This window comes from Cydia pomonella, chromosome 16 (assembly GCF_033807575.1).
Source record: "Cydia pomonella isolate Wapato2018A chromosome 16, ilCydPomo1, whole genome shotgun sequence".
NCBI lineage: Eukaryota > Metazoa > Arthropoda > Insecta > Lepidoptera > Tortricidae > Cydia > Cydia pomonella.
Window position 1 is genome coordinate 20562623 of NC_084718.1, and position 19586 is coordinate 20582208.

Consider the following 19586-nt stretch of genomic DNA (forward strand, 5'->3'; position numbering starts at 1 on the left):
TTGAGATTAGTCTTCTATGTTTTTTTCGTTCGCTGCATCTTACAGACTGGCTAAAACAAGAAAGTCGTTCTTGGGGAATTATATAAAATTCTATAACAAGATACCAAAAAATGTCACCGAGCTTACAGATTCTAAATTCAAAACTGTTGTTAAGCAAAAACTCATTTCGCAAGCATACTATAAAGTTAGCGATTATATCATGGATAGGGATGTTTGACAATGATGATAACGTATTTTAATTCCATATTAATTTAAATTGTATTTTTTTGTTTAATGCATGTTAGTTATAAGATGTAATGCTTTGAAAAGATGTGTCCCGCCGAGTTTCTTGTCGGTCCCATATTGGGATACTCTTCTACAATTTATTTATTTATTTACATGGAGAACCAACAGCTATAACTATGCTAATAACAACATAAATAGTGACACAGAGCCAATTATAGAATCTCACATATAGCAACATCTTAATATTTAACATTAAGTTAAATAACACGCACTATTTAAATAGGCACTTGCAATAAAGCTTAGTTCATATAGAATTGGCACATTATTAGCAATGTTTAAAAAATAATAATTCCATGGCGGAAAAAAAAATTCACAATTACAGTTCAATCACCAACCTTCAAAGTATTAATGGTGAAAATATTATTTTTTCTAGCTTTATGCATTTTAAAGTTGTCGACCATGAAAATTGAGAACAGGAGATTGATCGTGCACAAATACTTCGAAAATTCTTATCGATCCCGGACAAAGACAGCTAAGTCGCTTAAGATGCTAAAAGCTAGTATTTGTAGGGTCATAAAACGTTACAAGGAGACTCTATCAGCCGACAGGAAAATACAAACTAATCGGAGGTCTGGGACAAATAACAAGATTTTGAGAAAAAGTCCCAAGGTCACTCAAACAAAATTCAGGACGGACTAATTACGATTTATCCCAAAAATTCAAAGAAACTTCTAGAAAGATAAAGATGATTCACCTCAGAGGTGCCTATAAAAGCTATCGAGCAGTAAAACAGCCAAATCGGACTGTTAGACAGATCCGACAAGCTAAAACACTAGCTCGACTATTGTACGACCCAGTATTGACAAAATTCGAAGGTTGCTTGTTGTTGGACGACAAGACGTATGTAAAACTCGATTTTAATCAACTAGTCGGTTCGAAGTTTTATATGGCCAATAACAGAGGTAATTTACCCGAAAAATATAAGTTCGTCAAACTTGACAAGTTCGCAAAAAAACATATGATATGGCAAGGAATTCATAATTGTGGCTGTAAGACGAAAAGTTTTATAACATAGTCAACAATGAAGTTGGACCTTTATATTAAAGAGTGCTTAGAGAAATGAGTATTGCCATTTATTAGAACCCATAACGGTCATGTGAAATGTTGGCCAGTTTTAGCCAGCTGCCACTACTCAAAAAAAGTTTTGGCATGGTATGCTAATAATCAGGCCAATTACATACCCCGCGAGATGAATCCTTCGAATTTTCCCCAATTTCAATCTATCAAAAAATACTGAACTACCTAATAATGAAATTTTTTTTTAAATAAGACTAGTCAAATTTCATTGCGATCTACAAGAAATCAACACGCCAAAAATGTCGACAAAAGTGTTGTGCAGAAAATGACGGGGGCCCATTATGAAAACAGTTCGTTATTATTTACATAACAGAGATTTTTTTTAATTTATACATATTTGAAAGCTAAATACATTACTATTTAAAATTCACCATTCATAACTTTCTTATTTTATTAACTTAAAAAAATAACGTGCGTACCAATTCTATATGAACTATGCTTTAATATGTTAACAACAACGTTATGTTCACTGTATTTAAAATAAGTTATTTCACACCATGCATGAAATGAAATAGAGCACCAGAATATTAATAGAAAAATGTAGACAGAAGTTATTTTTAGACACAATTTCTATTTTATTAATTGTAGGAGGGGTAGGGAGGTGTGTGTTTAGGAGAGATTTAAATCTTCTGGGGTCAGAGGTGTAGGATTAGAGCCGGCGTAGCTTTATTTGACGTTCATAAGCGCATTGTAATATGTCTACTTGGAAAATAAACTATATACTAACTATATCTTTATCTTTCCGTGATACACTATGAATGATTGCGGTGTCGCGGTTATTCGCAGGTGAAGGACCTGGTGATCGAGGCGCTGTCGTTCCACCTGATGCGGCCGGAGCGGCGCGCGGCGGCGGCGGCGGCGTGCGCGCGCGCCCGGCCGCGCCGCCCGCCCCGCGCGCCGCGCGCGCTGCTCGTCGTGGGCGGCCAGGCGCCCAAGGCGGTCCGGGAGGTCAGTACCTGTCGCTCCACCTGATGCGGCCGGAGCGGCGCGCGGCGGCGGCGGCGGCGTGCGCGCGCGCCCGGCCGCGCCGCCCGCCCCGCGCGCCGCGCGCGCTGCTCGTCGTGGGCGGCCAGGCGCCCAAGGCGGTCCGGGAGGTCAGTACCTGTCGCTCCACCTGATGCGGCCGGAGCGGCGCGCGGCGGCGGCGGCGGCGTGCGCGCGCGCCCGGCCGCGCCGCCCGCCCCGCGCGCCGCGCGCGCTGCTCGTCGTGGGCGGCCAGGCGCCCAAGGCGGTCCGGGAGGTCAGTACCTGTCGCTCCACCTGATGCGGCCGGAGCGGCGCGCGGCGGCGGCGGCGGCGTGCGCGCGCGCCCGGCCGCGCCGCCCGCCCCGCGCGCCGCGCGCGCTGCTCGTCGTGGGCGGCCAGGCGCCCAAGGCGGTCCGGGAGGTCAGTACCTGTCGCTCCACCTGATGCGGCCGGAGCGGCGCGCGGCGGCGGCGGCGGCGTGCGCGCGCGCCCGGCCGCGCCGCCCGCCCCGCGCGCCGCGCGCGCTGCTCGTCGTGGGCGGCCAGGCGCCCAAGGCGGTCCGGGAGGTCAGTACCTGTCGCTCCACCTGATGCGGCCGGAGCGGCGCGTGGCGGCGGCGGCGGCGTGCGCGCGCGCCCGGCCGCGCCGCCCGCCCCGCGCGCCGCGCGCGCTGCTCGTCGTGGGCGGCCAGGCGCCCAAGGCGGTCCGGGAGGTCAGTACCTGTCGCTCCACCTGATGCGGCCGGAGCGGCGCGCGGCGGCGGCGGCGGCGTGCGCGCGCGCCCGGCCGCGCCGCCCGCCCCGCGCGCCGCGCGCGCTGCTCGTCGTGGGCGGCCAGGCGCCCAAGGCGGTCCGGGAGGTCAGTACCTGTCGCTCCACCTGATGCGGCCGGAGCGGCGCGCGGCGGCGGCGGCGGCGTGCGCGCGCGCCCGGCCGCGCCGCCCGCCCCGCGCGCCGCGCGCGCTGCTCGTCGTGGGCGGCCAGGCGCCCAAGGCGGTCCGGGAGGTCAGTACCTGTCGCTCCACCTGATGCGGCCGGAGCGGCGCGCGGCGGCGGCGGCGGCGTGCGCGCGCGCCCGGCCGCGCCGCCCGCCCCGCGCGCCGCGCGCGCTGCTCGTCGTGGGCGGCCAGGCGCCCAAGGCGGTCCGGGAGGTCAGTACCTGTCGCTCCACCTGATGCGGCCGGAGCGGCGCGCGGCGGCGGCGGCGGCGTGCGCGCGCGCCCGGCCGCGCCGCCCGCCCCGCGCGCCGCGCGCGCTGCTCGTCGTGGGCGGCCAGGCGCCCAAGGCGGTCCGGGAGGTCAGTACCTGTCGCTCCACCTGATGCGGCCGGAGCGGCGCGCGGCGGCGGCGGCGGCGTGCGCGCGCGCCCGGCCGCGCCGCCCGCCCCGCGCGCCGCGCGCGCTGCTCGTCGTGGGCGGCCAGGCGCCCAAGGCGGTCCGGGAGGTCAGTACCTGTCGCTCCACCTGATGCGGCCGGAGCGGCGCGCGGCGGCGGCGGCGGCGTGCGCGCGCGCCCGGCCGCGCCGCCCGCCCCGCGCGCCGCGCGCGCTGCTCGTCGTGGGCGGCCAGGCGCCCAAGGCGGTCCGGGAGGTCAGTACCTGTCGCTCCACCTGATGCGGCCGGAGCGGCGCGCTGCTCGTCGTGGGCGGCCAGGCGCCCAAGGCGGTCCGGGAGGTCAGTACCTGTCGCTCCACCTGATGCGGCCGGAGCGGCGCGCTGCTCGTCGTGGGCGGCCAGGCGCCCAAGGCGGTCCGGGAGGTCAGTACCTGTCGCTCCACCTGATGCGGCCGGAGCGGCGCGCTGCTCGTCGCGGGCGGCCAGGCGCCCAAGGCGGTCCGGGAGGTCAGTACCTGTCGCTCCACCTGATGCGGCCGGAGCGGCGCGCTGCTCGTCGTGGGCGGCCAGGCGCCCAAGGCGGTCCGGGAGGTCAGCGACTCACGTGCTTGTACTGTTACCTGGCTCTTTGTGAACCTTATTGCAAAGGCATTAGGTCTATTATCAAGTAAAGATGATACTGTTTGTACATACTGATGCGTCGCTCGCAGCGACTAGCGGCTGTCTCAAGCTTTGCTTTTGAAGGAGGACAGGCACATAGCATATGACTGGGTACCATTATAGAGCGTTCGCGGTGTTCCACTTACGAAACAATTTACCTCGATTCTTTAGGGTGTATTATCTTAATAATGAACGCATGGTATGAAAGTATATGAAGATATATGTAGGTATCATATCGCAATTTCGAAACTTAGCTGTTCCGTGGCATTGTGTTTTTATCTGTCAAATTTTCATTGAAATGAAAGCGGTATATCTTTTCAAACTTTTGCACTTTTGACTAAAATATTTCGTAAAAGGATTGATGATCCTTCTAAAAGTTCGACTGTTTTTGAAAATTCTTGTCCTTTTAAGCGAATTCGAATAAGTTTCGATTTTCAAAAGAAAATTAACAATTTTAAATTAGGTGTCATAAGGACCATCATTCACTTTCTCCGCGAGGAGTATAATACATAATTAAAAGCCATAATCTCGCCGTATTGCAGCCAATCTCGCTTAATATATGCACAAAAATATTTAAAGTCGCATACATGACTACCCCGCATCATAATGCCATAACGTCACTTGAAGTGTACCGATGCGAAGTAGCCAGAAGCTCGGAGTGAGGGCTGGTTGTGGCGCAGGTGGAGGCGTTCCACCTGGAGTGCGGGCGCTGGCGCGCGTGCGCGGCGCTGCCCTCGCGCCGCTGCCGCGCCGGGCTCGCCGTGCTCGACCACCAGGTGCTCGCCGTCGGCGGCTTCAACGGTATGACAATCTTATTTAATTCATTTAGAAACAAACAGTCTTATGAAACATGTAAGTAAATAACCTACTAGCTATAGTCTGTATCTTTAGGTATTTAAAAAAAGGTAAACAAACAATTTGTACATTTACGGGTAGTTTTAATATTTATTGGTTAACCAACCAAATACGAAACCGCCTGGATCTGACACTGAACGACCTGACTTTAAACCTACATTATTTGATCATGTAATGTTTTCATCTACCCTCAGCTGCCTTAAGGAGCCATTTGAGGGTAGATTTTGTTTACCTTTTTTTAAATACCTAAAGATACAGACTATAGAGTTTCTTTTGATATAGACCAATTGTTCCCTATATGTAAAACATAATTTTATAATTAACTTAATACTATGAAATGCTATCAGAGTATAACAACTGTAAAAAAAAAATATTGAAGAATTATCCACCAGAGAATTGTTTTATTGAAAAAAATATCAAAAAATCCAAATTGTGCCGGCCACATGGTCGGACAAGCAGTTCAGTTCAAATATTTGTGTCTCTTTATTATTACAAATCATTTAAACAAACAATATTTTAGTGAAAACGTTAATTATACATAATCCATTAACGAGCATAACATTTTCGTGCATATGCCTGGCTACAATAATTTGATGTGGAAGGTACTCTCCGCGTGCGCAGCGTGGACGTGTACTGCCCGGCGACGGACGCGTGGAGCGCGGGCCCGGCGCTGTGCTGCCGCCGCTCCACGCTGGGCGTGTGCGTCGTGGACCGGACGGTCTACGCGGTCGGCGGGTGACTATTATACATTCTCATTTTTAGGGTTCCGTACTCAACTAGGAACCCTTATAGTTTCGCCATGTCCGTCTGTCTGTCTGTCTGTCCGAGGCTTTGCTCCGTGGTCGTTAGTGCTAGAAAGCTGAAATTTGGCATAGATATATAAATCAATAAAGCCGACAAAGTCGTACAATAATATCTAAAAATTTTTTTTTTTGGGTACCTCCCCTATACGTAAAGTGGGGGTGTTTTTTTTTTTTTTTTGCTTCAACCCTACAGTGTGGGATAAAAGTAATAGGGGTCTTCAACAAACATTTCTTGATAAAGTGAATATATTCGGAGATAATAGCTCCGAAAGAAAAAAAAATGTCCCCCCCCTCTAACTTTTGAACCATAGGTCCAAAAAATATGAAAAAAATCTTGGAAGTAGAGCTTAAGAAAGACATTAAAAGAAAAAAATAGCGAAAAAGTTTCCCCTTCATAGTAAAAAGACGTACACCCACAGTTCATCCCTTGGTTAACAATCTACCATACTTTAAGCTCCAGTTTAGCTTATTGTGACGGAAGAGTAACTACGTGTTAGAGTACTTGCCAACTCTAACATTTACTTGATAGATTCTTGATAGTAATGTGAAACACGAAAGACGAATTCTTGATATAAACTTGCTTTATTATAACTTGATAGGTGTGCACACTTATACAGTAGCGAACGTGATTATTTAATGAATGGAAAAAGGGTACTTATTGACTAATTATAACACTTTTATATAAACTAAATGCTGATGGGGCAAATGATGAATATGATGCTTGTGCAATTTACTTGTACACTACGGAAGCCTACTCTGAGCATGGCCCGACATGCTCTTGGCCGGTTTTTATTCTACTTGTAACAGTACAATAAATTACAAATGTATTTATAGACTTAATTATTCTCAGATATTATATTGAAATATAAATCCTAACAAAAACATTTTCATGAAGGGCTTGTAGAGTTAGAAACTTGGCTCTAAAAGAGATTTGATAATTTTTTTACAGTGCGAGCCGTATGGTCTTGGCAACATTTTACATGAAAATATTTTAATGGGATTTCACTTCTTTTGTACGTTGCTTATGACAATCTTCCAATACCAAATTTCAACTAAATCGGTTCAGCGGTTATTGATTGTACATACAAATTTCACCCCCCTTTTCACCCCCTTAGGGGCAAAAAATTTCAAGTTTTTTTTTGTTGCTTCTGTACTAATACTATCCTACATACCAAATTTCAGCTTCCTAGGACATCAGGAAGTACCCCAAGGCTTTTGATGATCATGAGTGAGTGACGAAATCAGGTTTTTTTTAGATATGAATGAAATCTAAAGTATGAGAGCTATGCAATATAATTTTTTTATGCTTAATAAGTCTACTATTGGTTAAAAAACGACGAAGCGCTTCGAGAAAAAGTAGTTAAGTAGTACCTATTATTAAGACATTTTGACCTATAACTTTGGCGTTATTAATAAAGTTTTGTATTTGTATTTGTACCCTTGTGCTTCGCTTTGCTCGTCTTGGCGGGGCACTGCCGTGCCCCCATATATTAAGATTGAAATTAGAATGTCAAGATTTTTATAATTCTAGGACTTAAGCCACGAAGTAATGTTACTTATTCTGCTGACCGTAACTTAACATCAAAATTGTCAATGAAAAAATCGAGCGTTTTACACGAAATAATGTTTACTCTTTAATCCATATTTGTTAAGGTTCGACGGCACATCCGGCCTCAGCTCAGCAGAAGTCCTAAAGCCCGGCGCGGCCGAGTGGCGGCCGATAGCCAGCATGAGCACCCGGCGGTCCTCGGTCGGGGTCGGCGTGCTGGCCGGCCAGGTGTACGCCGTCGGGGGCTACGACGGCGCCGCCAGGCAATGTCTGCACTCGGTGGAGAGGTAAGGGAACTATAGCATGAGTACTAGATGGGCTTCAGTCGCCGTCGGCGTGTTAGACAAAGTGTACGCCGTCGCCTACGAAGGCGCCGCCAGGCAATGTCTGCACTCTGTGGAGAGGTAAGTGAACTATAAAATGAGTACTAGATGGTTTTCAGTCGCCGTCGGCGTGTTAGACAAAGTGTACGCCGTCGGGTGATACGACAGCGCTACGAGGCAATGTTTATGCTTTGTGGAGAGGTAAGTGAACTATAACATGAGTACTAGACGGTATTCAGTCAGCGTCGGCGTGTTAGACAAAGTGTACGCCGTCGGGTGATACGACAGCGCTACGAGGCAATGTTTATGCTTTGTGGAGAGGTAAGTGAACTATAACATGAGTACTAGACGGTCTTCAGTCGGCGTCGGCGTGTTAGACAAAGTGTACGCCGTCGGGTGATACGACAGCGCTACGAGGCAATGTTTATGCTTTGTGGAGAGGTAAGTGAACTATAACATGAGTACTAGACGGTCTTCAGTCGGCGTCGGCGTGTTAGACAAAGTGTACGCCGACTGAAGACCGACTTGGCAAGCCTACGACGGCGCCGCCAGGCGATACCTACATTCCGTAAAAAGGTAAAAGCAAGATAAAAATTTAAAAATTGTAGTAATAACTGACTTTTACCCGCGGTTTCTGCCGCGCTTCTCTAAAGCGGTGAGTGGTCTAATGGCGGAAAAAAGCTAGAATGAATACTGGAAGATCGTCAGTCGGCGTCGGCGTGTCAGCTGGCAAACTCGTCGGGGACTACGACGGCGCTGCAAGGCAATGTCTGCAGTGTAGCATGATGATCTAACAAGACGGTCTCTAGTCGGCGTCGGCGTGTTAAGAAAAGTGTACGTACGAGGAGAAACGGTGGTTCTTGGTGATAAGTACTAAAGATCGGGAAAAGGAGAACGAGAAATATTGAGAGATAAACGGTTTTAGGAATTGTTAAAAAAAATCGAAAGATATAATTAAAGATAGGAGTTAAAACTTTTATCTGTTCCCAGATACGACCCAGCGACGGACACTTGGGAGCCGATCGCGGACATGTCGGCGCGGCGCTCCGGCGCCGGCGTCGGCGTCGTCAACGGCGCGCTGTACGCCGTCGGCGGACACGACGGGCCCGCCGTGCGCCGCTCCGTCGAGCGCTGGAGCGAGACGGCAGGTAATGTCTCTCTCTAGTGACGGCGCGCTGTACGCCGTCGGCGGACACGACGGGCCCGCCGTGCGCCGCTCCGTCGAGCGCTGGAGCGAGACGGCAGGTAATGTCTCTCTCTAGTGACGGCGCGCTGTACGCCGTCGGCGGACACGACGGGCCCGCCGTGCGCCGCTCCGTCGAGCGCTGGAGCGAGACGGCAGGTAATGTCTCTCTCTAGTGACGGCGCGCTGTACGCCGTCGGCGGACACGACGGGCCCGCCGTGCGCCGCTCCGTCGAGCGCTGGAGCGAGACGGCAGGTAATGTCTCTCTCTAGTGACGGCGCGCTGTACGCCGTCGGCGGACACGACGGGCCCGCCGTGCGCCGCTCCGTCGAGCGCTGGAGCGAGACGGCAGGTAATGTCTCTCTCTAGTGACGGCGCGCTGTACGCCGTCGGCGGACACGACGGGCCCGCCGTGCGCCGCTCCGTCGAGCGCTGGAGCGAGACGGCAGGTAATGTCTCTCTCTAGTGACGGCGCGCTGTACGCCGTCGGCGGACACGACGGGCCCGCCGTGCGCCGCTCCGTCGAGCGCTGGAGCGAGACGGCAGGTAATGTCTCTCTCTAGTGACGGCGCGCTGTACGCCGTTTATGCCCGAATGTGTTGATTTGTCAGCTGTGAAAAGTAATTTCTGGTCCGGAAAGGCCACTTCTGATACACTTTTATTACACCTCAATATTAACGTTCCGACAAGGTTCACGAACACGATAACTCGCACGCGATAGACGACACGTGACATAACATTTAAAACTTTCTCGTTTCGAACACATTAAATTATATCTGTAACTAAATAAAGGTTACAAAATAAATTCGCGATAGACCCATTTATAGATGTGATTCAATAGTTGAGATGTGACGCTCAAACGGTTAAGGATCATTTCCCAGGATGATATACCAAGTGGGTGTTTTTCTGTTATTAAAGTGTAATGACAATAAGTACATAATGTACACAGGGACGTGGTCGGCCGTGGCGCCGATGGCGCACGCGCGGCGCAACGCCGGCGTCGTGGCGCACGAGGGCCGCCTGTACGTGGTCGGCGGCGACGACGGCGCCGCCAACTTGGCTTCCGTCGAAGTGTACGATCCCGCCACCGGTGAGTTGATGATGATGATGAATATACACTATAAAGCAGGAGTCGTGGCCCGCGAAGACTTTTTGATTGTTTGTACGTTGTGGCGTCGATTGGGACGATGATGGCGCCGCCAACTTAGCTTCCGTTGAAGTGTACAGTCAAGGTATTAAACATCGACACGGACAAAGTTCCAAAAATATGTATACACGACCTTATTGCCAATGCATTAAAGTAGTGTGTACATATTTTTGGTACTTTGTCCGTGTCGATATTTAATACCTTGACTGTACGATCCCGCAACTGGTGAGTATATTTACAGCACAAAAAGTAGATTTTTTTTTCCTACAGAATGGACACTTTACTTATTATATTTTTAGAAAAGTTATTTAGTTAAACTTTTAAAAGATTTCTGAAGGTTGCCGTACTTGACAACTTGTTTATTTACTTATAATAGACAGTTGGAGTTTGCTGCCGGCGCCGATGGCGCTGGGCAGGAGCTACGCGGGCGTGTGCGTGGTGGAGCGCGCCTGACCCGCGCCCGCGCCCGCTCCCGCCGCCGCCTCCGCCACCGCCACCGCTCCCGCCACGCGCGTTCAGCCTACGTAAGTGCAACTATGCCTAGTTTGATGTGTATTCGGGGTGCGATTAAATAGACGGTGTGAAAAGAGAAGAGCGTTTAACTCGGGTGAAAGAATTATTTCATCATCGGATTATTGTTGGCGCTTTTTCGTTCGAGCGTGTAAATGTCTCGGACACAATGGGTCACTTTCATCCCTGGTTAACTGAACGATGTACTGTTACCGTTTGTTGTTCCACAGTTATGCCAACGTGGTGGTGAGCGGCGCGGTGGGGGCTGCGGGGGGCGCGGGGAGCGCGGGGGGCGCGGGGAGTCAGGGGGGCGCGGGGACGGCGAGGTGGCGGCCGCTATACGTGCAGCGGCTACACAGGGCCGAGGCGGAACAAGTGAGGGAAATACGATTGGCTTAGTGTACAATTCATTTTTTTTAAATGAATTTATTAAGGAACATACAGTCTTAAAATAAACATATGAGCAACTTAGCTAATAGCTACAAATTGATTTCGTTAGCTATAGATTCCTTGTTTAAAGAAATTACACTCTTTTTCCTCTTCAGAATGTGTACGGCGAGAACATCTACGAGAGCGTGAACTGCCCGGGCGCAGTCGCCAGCGGAAGCGGTAGCGGAGGCGGAGGCGGGTACTGGTGGTGGCGCGTGGGGCGCGGCGGGCGCGGCGCGGGGGGGCGCGCGCAGACGCTGGAGTTCAACAACCAGCGCCGGGCGCAGCGGCACCAGCATCAAGGTGCGGGGGCGGGTACTGGGGGGGGGGGGGCGCAGCGGCACCAGCATCAAGGTGCGGGGGCGGGTACAAGGGGGGGGGGCGCAGCGGCACCAGCATCAAGGTGCGGGGGCGGGTACTGGGGGGGGCGCAGCGGCACCAGCAACAAGGTGCGGGGGCGGGTACTGGGGGGGGGCGCAGCGGCACCAGCACCAAGGTGCGGGGGCGGGTACTGGGGGGGGGCGCAGCGGCACCAGCATCAAGGTGCGGGGGCGGGTACTGGGGGGGGGGCGCAGCGGCACCGGCATCAAGGTGCGGGGGCGGGTACTGGGGGGGGGGCGCAGCGGCACCAGCATCAAGGTGCGGGGGCGGGTACTGGGGGGGGGCGCAGCGGCACCAGCAACAAGGTGCGGGGGCGGGTACTGGGGGGGGGGGGGGGCGCAGCGGCACCAGCATCAAGGTGCGGGGGCGGGTACTGGAGGGGGGCGCAGCGGCACCAGCATCAAGGTGCGGGGGCGGGTACTGGGGGGGGGCGCAGCGGCACCAGCATCAAGGTGCGGGGGCGGGTACTGGGGGGGGGGATGCGCAGCGGCACCAGCATCAAGGTGCGGGGGCGGGTACTGGGGGGGGCGCAGCGGCACCAGCACCAAGGTGCGGGGGCGGGTACTGGGGTGGGCGCAGCGGCACCATCACCAAGGTGCGGGGGCGGGTACTGGGGGGGGGCGCAGCGGAACCAGCACCAAGGTGCGGGGGCGGGTACTGGGGGGGTCGCAGTGGCAACAGCACCAAGGTGCGGGGGCGGGTACTGGGGTGGGCGCAGCGGCACCAGCACCAAGGTGCGGGGGCGGGTACTGGGGGGGGGCGCAGCGGCACCAGCACCAAGGTGCGGGGGCGGGTACTCGGGGGGGGGCGCAGTGGCAACAGCACCAAGGTGCGGGGGCGGGTACTGGGGTGGGCGCAGCGGCACCAGCACCAAGGTGCGGGGGCGGGTACTGGGGGGGGGGGGGGCGCAGCGGCACCAGCACCAAGGTGCGGGGGCGGGTACTGGGGGGGGGGGGGGGGGGGGCGCAGCGGCACCAGCACCAAGGTGCGGGGGCGGGTACTGGGGGGGGGGCGCAGCGGCACCAGCATCAAGGTGCGGGGGCGGGTACTGGAGGGGGGCGCAGCGGCACCAGCAACAAGGTGCGGGGGCGGGTACGGGGGGGGGGGCGCAGCGGCACCAGCATCAAGGTGCGGGGGCGGGTACTGGGGGGGGGGATGCGCAGCGGCACCAGCATCAAGGTGCGGGGGCGGGTACTGGGGGGGCGCAGCGGCACCAGCACCAAGGTGCGGGGGCGGGTACTGGGGTGGGCGCAGCGGCACCAGCACCAAGGTGCGGGGGCGGGTACTGGGGGGGGGCGCAGCGGAACCAGCACCAAGGTGCGGGGGCGGGTACTGGGGAGGTCGCAGTGGCAACAGCACCAAGGTGCGGGGGCGGGTACTGGGGTGGGCGCAGCGGCACCAGCACCAAGGTGCGGGGGCGGGTACTGGGGGGGGGGCGCAGCGGCACCAGCACCAAGGTGCGGGGGCGGGTACTGGGGGGGGGGGCGCAGTGGCAACAGCACCAAGGTGCGGGGGCGGGTACTGGGGTGGGCGCAGCGGCACCAGCACCAAGGTGCGGGGGCGGGTACTGGGGGGGGGGGGGGCGCAGCGGCACCAGCACCAAGGTGCGGGGGCGGGTACTGGGGGGGGGGGGCGCAGCGGCACCAGCACCAAGGTGCGGGGGCGGGTACGGCGGGGGTGGCGCAGCGGCACCAGCACCAAGGTGCGGGGGCGGGTACTGGGGGGGGGGGCGCAGCGGCACCAGCACCAAGGTGCGGGGGCCTACTGCGTGCCCGACACCACTAACTTCACACAGCGCGCATTTATTCGACGTTCCGCGCGTTCGACCTTCTGCCAACGTCGGCTTTCGAAAAAAGTATAACATCAACATATGATATTCGACCTGCCGGGGAGAATTAGTTGTTAAGAAAAAAATTTTTTTGCCTTTTGAAGTTTACGTACTGAATATTTGTAATATATTATTGTACAAAAAAAAAAGAAATATTGATTACATCAAATATAACATAATTGTGTAGTACAAAAGCGAACTTAGGCTTAAGAGGGATCTTTTCCAGTTAACCTATACCTAAAAGAGTAATTAAAACTATATTTGCTTAATGCCCAATTGTGGTATTACAGAATTGTTTCGTGACATTAGCAAAAAGACAGTAAATTTCACAAAGCAGGATTATTGCATTGTCTACATCGGGGAAGAAGATTTTAAGGAAACTAAAGATTACCAGCGTTTAGTGAACATTATTAGAGATACTTTATCAAAATTAGATTACACCAACTTTATTATATGTTTACCTACATACAGGTGTAAAAATACTGGCATTATGTTAAATTGGAGGATTGAAACTTTTAATAATTTACTTTACCGTGATAACTTAAAATATGAGTACTCATTTTTACTTGACTCAAATGTCGAACTGTCATTTGAGTATGATATGTTTAGCAGAGCGTCTGGATATGTAAATAACAACGGTGTAGAGCAGATATTTCAAGGTATCAAGAAAACTATCTTGTATATAGAGCAATTTAATATGTTCAACCAACCGGAACAAAAAGTTATTTTCTCTCCCAAACATAATGATATAGGTATACAGACAGACCCGTTGCCTCCTGTAACAAATAACTCTAATATAACAACTCACTCTCATTCCTTTCGTGCCTAAAACCACATTAAAAACTAAAAATACTCACCACCATTACACTACAAGTTTCCAGTTATTGCACCAGAATATAGCTAGTGTTTTAAAAAAACAGGATGAGCTAGAAATTGTTCTGGAAGAATATTCCGCAAAAAAACAGCTAATTAATATCTTATGCCTAACTGAAACTTTCCTTAAAAAAGGAATGGAACAAAACGTCTGCATTAACAAATACAAAATGGCAGCTTCTTTCTCGCGCCTCCGTGAAAGAAGAGGCGGCTCATGCATTTTACTTAAAAATGAATTAGACTACAAAACACTAAATATTTGCGATCAAATTTCAGAAAACTATATATTTGAATGCTGTGGAATACAGATAGAGCAAATGGGACTGATTGTTATCTGTATATACAGGACTCCCTCTTCGAATGTACTGGAATTCTTAGAAAAATTAAATTATATGCTTTCTAAAATAAATAAAAAACAGAGCAAAATTATCTTGTGTGGAGACTGGAATATTAACATACTGAAAACTGATAAGATAAGTCAAGAATTAATTAGCATTTTGGAAGCAAATAATTTTAAAATTCATACCTCTACCCCGACGCGTCAATCGTCGTGTATAGACCTCGTAGCCAGTAACATAGCGCAGGTTTTGAGCCGAAATGACCATTTGGGCTTGTCGGATCATAATACAGGACAGTTTGTCTCATTTGATGTAGGGAAACTAAAATATGTTAGGAACTGGTACGAATATAGGCGAGACTTTAGTGCGGAAAATACACAGAAATTCATCAATGCTATACATTCTTTATCTTTTCATGATTTATTTATTAATAATGAGATGAATGCAGCATTCAGTGAGTTTCATAGCTCACTAATTCTCTTTTTTGAATTATGTTTTCCGATAATTAAGGTGAGAATTACTCATAAAACTAAGAACTCGCCTTGGATAACAAAAGGGATAAGGAAATGTTGCAAACAAAAGCGATGTCTCTACCTCTCTTACAGAAAATCAACTGCTAGTGATAAGTCACTTTGTAAAAGTCTTTACATTAAGTACTCAAAAACGCTGCGACGTTGCATTAATAAAGCTCAACGTATGGTCAACAAAAAGACAATTAAAACCGCTAGAAATAAATGTAAAGCAACGTGGTTAGTAATTCATCGCAATATTAACACCAAGGGATTTATAAAACAGGTAGACCAAATATACAACAACGGAAAATACATAGATGATCCCCTAGAAATAGCGGAATCATTTAATAATTTCTTTATAGATCCTACTTGTACAAATAACACGATTACAGCGCCTCTACCCAGGTCTCATAAATGCAACCAAATAAACTCTATGTTTTTAACTCCCGTATCGGAAAATGAGGTGCTAAACATTATTTTTTCGCTAAATAACACAAATTCGGTTGGATATGACTTTATAAGCACCAAATTATTAAAATTATGCGCTTATAAGTTAGCTATTCCTCTGTCGTATTTAATTAATCTCTCTATCACCACAGGTATATTTCCGGATCGTCTTAAATACTCGATAGTTAAGCCTATATACAAAAAAGGTAACGCTCTAGACATGAATAACTATAGACCCATCACTCTTATCCCAATAATGTCAAAAGTCTTCGAAAAAGTTATTGCTAAGAGATTATATGATTTCCTATACAAAAACAAACTACTAAGCACGGACCAGTTCGGATTCCAGTCAGGTAAATCGACGTCTCTGGCTAGTTTTTCTTTAGTTAAATATGTTACCGAGTGTCTTGATCGTAAAGAGCCTATTATAGCATTATTTTTAGATATGTCAAAGGCATTTGATTTTGTAAACCATAAAACGCTTCTCAATAAACTTTACGATTATGGCATTAGAGGTAAAGCCCATGACTGGCTTACTAGCTACCTAAATGATAGGAGACAGTGCACTGAAATATGTAAAGTAATTAATGATGAAAAAGTTTGTGTCATGTCAGAATATAAACTTAATGGCCGAGGAGTTCCTCAAGGAAGCATTTTAGGACCATTATTATTTATTCTATATATTAATGACCTTCCCGATGTAACAACACACAAATCTATATTATTTGCTGATGATACTACTTTATTGTTTAAATGTACGAACGTAGACACCTTTGAAAATGAAATTAATGAATCTGTTAAAGCCATAGTAAATTGGCTGAATAATCATGATCTTAGAATTAATATTAGTAAAACCAAAGCTGTACAATTTAGAACAAATAAGAGCCAAGCATTATCTATAAATATAATGTACAATAATATTAAAGTAGAAATGGTTAATTCGACCGTCTTTTTGGGATTAACTCTTGACGAACACTGTAACTGGAAGAAACATATTGACCTTGTATGCACTAAAGTGAACCGATTTGTGTACGCACTCAAACGACTAAAAAATATCGCATCCTTAGACACAGCTTTAAACGCCTACCATAGCTATGTATCATCTGTGTTACGATATGGCGTTATAATCTGGGGTAACTCAGTTGACTTTGATAGAGCATTTAAAGCTCAAAAAAAGTGCATCAGAGCATTAAGCGGTATTGGTACAAGGCAATCGTGTAAACCCATGTTTAAAAAACTCAAAATTCTTCCTTTGGCATGTATATACATAGCAGAAATATGCATTTTTGTAAAAAAAACATTACCAATACTTTACTTTTATAGCTCAAGTAAATCCAAATGCTAGAGCTAATCGACTGAACAAACTTCTTGGAACAAAAAACAATTTGGCGCTTTATCGAAATAATGTCGATGGGATGACATACACAATATATATTAAACTGCCACAATCGTTAAGAGACATGCCACTTATTAAATTTAAACGAGCGATTATAATATTTTTAAGCCAGCACAATTTTTATAGCGTTAAGGAATATTTAAATATAGATTTCTATTGATATTGTGACATTTTATTATTTATTAATTCTATTCTTGGCTCTATTTTCATTGTTAATATTTAATAATAATAATTTATTGAAATATAATGTTATTGTAATTGATTATGCAAATATGTAATTTAATGTAATATAATGTAAATAGGTTTTTAAAATATTTTGCATGCCTACTAGTATAAGGTATTGACATTATCTGGACATAATATTATTACTATACCATCCTATCTGTACATAATGTTAAGCAAATAAACACATTTCATTTCATTTCATTTCATTTCATTTCATTTCATTTCATTTGAAGTATTGATTTATGTTACCTTGTATTACAGTGGGCACAATGCCACGCCTGGGCCGCAGCGCGGGGGCGGGGGCGGGCGCGGTGGCCCGCGTGTGCGGGCTGCGCGTGGAGCTGGTCGGCAACCTGTCGTCGTCGTGCGGCGCGCTGGACCTGCCGCTGCCGCTCCCGCTGCCGCTCGTGCTGCTGCCGCTGCCGCCGTCCTCCTGCTCCTACCACCTGCTGCCGGAGAGCCACCGCCCGGCCGGCTTGCCCGTGGTAACTATTTTCATATATAGTGATACCGTCTATCGTGTAATAGTATTTTATGCAACAGTTGTATAAGAAGGGTCAAAAAAGGCGAGTGGCGTGAGTTACAATGTGAGCCGGAGCCGAAGGCGTACGCGAACATTGTAAAGGAATACGCCACGAGCATTTTTTGACCTACTTATACAACGTTGCATACAAAAAAAATCCTACGAGTCAACAAAAATAAATCTTAATTTAGGCAAACAAAGCAAAAGTATATAGCCAAGACGCGCGAGCATACCTTGTTACGCGCCCGGCCCGCCCCGGGCCGCGGCCGGCCGGTCGGCGACACCTCCTCGTAACTCATGAGGCCCTGGTACTTGCTCTTTGCTAAATTAAATTTTTGGACAGTTTTTTTCTCGATTTTGGCCACCGTAGCCTACGGAGACTAACAAGCAACGCTAAGCGGTCTTCGTAGTCTATGGGTGTTGCTATATTACGGGTGTCACATGCGTGTTTCTGACTTATGAAGTAATTATTTTTACTATGCAACCAAATGAATATTTTGTAAGTTGGCAGCAATGCACTTAGTTTAAAACTGTATTCGTTTTGGTTTTGTTAGGTTGGTAGCCATTAATCGCAGTAACATTATAGCTTATAAAAGCACAAGAGCTTTTATGAGGAATAGACAATATAGACTTTTCTTGAAATATTTTATGTATGTTCTTATATTCGTGTTAATGAATGCATAAATGACAGATAACAGTAGAGGAGTAGGAAAAATGTATAAATGACAGATAACAGTAGAGGAGTAGGAAAAAAGTAATATGTTTGTGAGCAGGGCCGCGGCGCGTTGTGCTGCTCGTCGTCATCGGCGTCGTCGGAGGAGGAGCGAGGAGCGTCGCCCCCGCCCGGGCCCGCGCCCCCGCCCCCGGCGCCGCGCCCCCGCGCCCCCGCCCGGCCCCGCCCCCGCCCCCGCCCCCCCCGGCGGACTGGGAGCCCCGCGCCCGGCGCGACTCCAGCTCCGATGCGGACGACTGAACATCTCCAGCTTCAACAACTACCTGACCTTGCATTAAGTACCCGTTTTCAGCGATCCGCGGGGCTTCGCCTTCGCCCGGGCCCTGGGCAGAATCCTCCAAGTGTACGTCTGGTCTGAAAATGAGCTGTTCTTTCAATCAATCAATCAATAAGAATTTATTTCGAACAATGTCTTTAGTAACACAGTTGTATTATGAAACGTAATGTATCGTTCGTATAGCTGTTCTGACGTAACGCCCGTATCTTCAGAAATTAAACTTAGGGCTACGCTACTTCCGAAACCTTCAGCCTCTGACCGGTCTGTTGACAACTCTGATTGCTACGCCTAAATATTGTAGTCTAAACAAGAAACATAATTGTCCTTAAGTAAATCAACTGGACTCCGCCCCGTCTGGTCCTTCAGCGCACCTTACTCCCCGCGCCCGGCGTAGCGACCCTAGCGAAAGCATCAGATCCACCTTTGCGTAACGTAGTCGTATTTCCATAACGCAGCTGTCTTAAGAAAAAAGCGAGGTCCCAGTCGAAATTTCTATATCGATTGACAAAATCCAACCTCCCAGCAAAGAGTTAATAGGAATTAGTAATAAGTAAAATATAAGATAAAAACGTACCCCTTAGAACATCAACACTGAATTGGCAAATGTCAACTTTTGACAGGCAAAGTTACCGCAAAATGTAAGGAGCTGTACAGCGCCATCTCGTTTACCTGTCAATTTCGAGACACGAAATTATTTTCGATTTTACACATCTTAATCAATGTATCTTTCCTCCCAGTCAATGTGTTCCTCATTCTGGAAGTAGTAAACAAATCTGATTACGCAACAAAGCTGTCCTTCAGTAACGCAGATGTTTTCGTAACACAGCTGTGTAAACGTCGTCGGCCTAAAATCTCAAAAGTAGTCGTTAAATATTATTCCTTCGTGTATAGTTATTTTCTTCTTTAATCAAATTTTACCTAGTTAAACAAGT

General features: G+C 48.9%; 2 protein-coding genes across 2 annotated transcripts in view; both read left to right on the forward strand.

The window, feature by feature from the left end:
- Positions 1-11059, forward strand: part of LOC133526188 (ring canal kelch homolog) — a 23179-nt gene extending 12120 nt beyond the window's left edge. Inside the window, exons 9-16 of the mRNA XM_061862694.1 lie at positions 2149-2310; positions 5002-5122; positions 5779-5911; positions 7633-7815; positions 8842-8999; positions 9985-10125; positions 10559-10706; positions 10923-11059. Of these exons, the coding sequence (XP_061718678.1) occupies positions 2149-2310; positions 5002-5122; positions 5779-5911; positions 7633-7815; positions 8842-8999; positions 9985-10125; positions 10559-10635 (975 nt within the window). The 3' untranslated portion in view covers positions 10636-10706; positions 10923-11059. The remainder of the gene's footprint in view (positions 1-2148; positions 2311-5001; positions 5123-5778; positions 5912-7632; positions 7816-8841; positions 9000-9984; positions 10126-10558; positions 10707-10922) is intronic.
- On the forward strand, positions 10820-18735 carry LOC133526642 (immediate early response gene 5-like protein). Its single transcript, XM_061863336.1, has 4 exons — positions 10820-11067; positions 11238-11424; positions 17383-17606; positions 18418-18735. Exons 1-4 carry the CDS (start codon positions 10894-10896, stop codon positions 18733-18735), a joined length of 903 nt encoding a protein of 300 aa, XP_061719320.1. The 5' UTR covers positions 10820-10893.
- Positions 18736-19586: the final 851 nt, after the last annotated feature.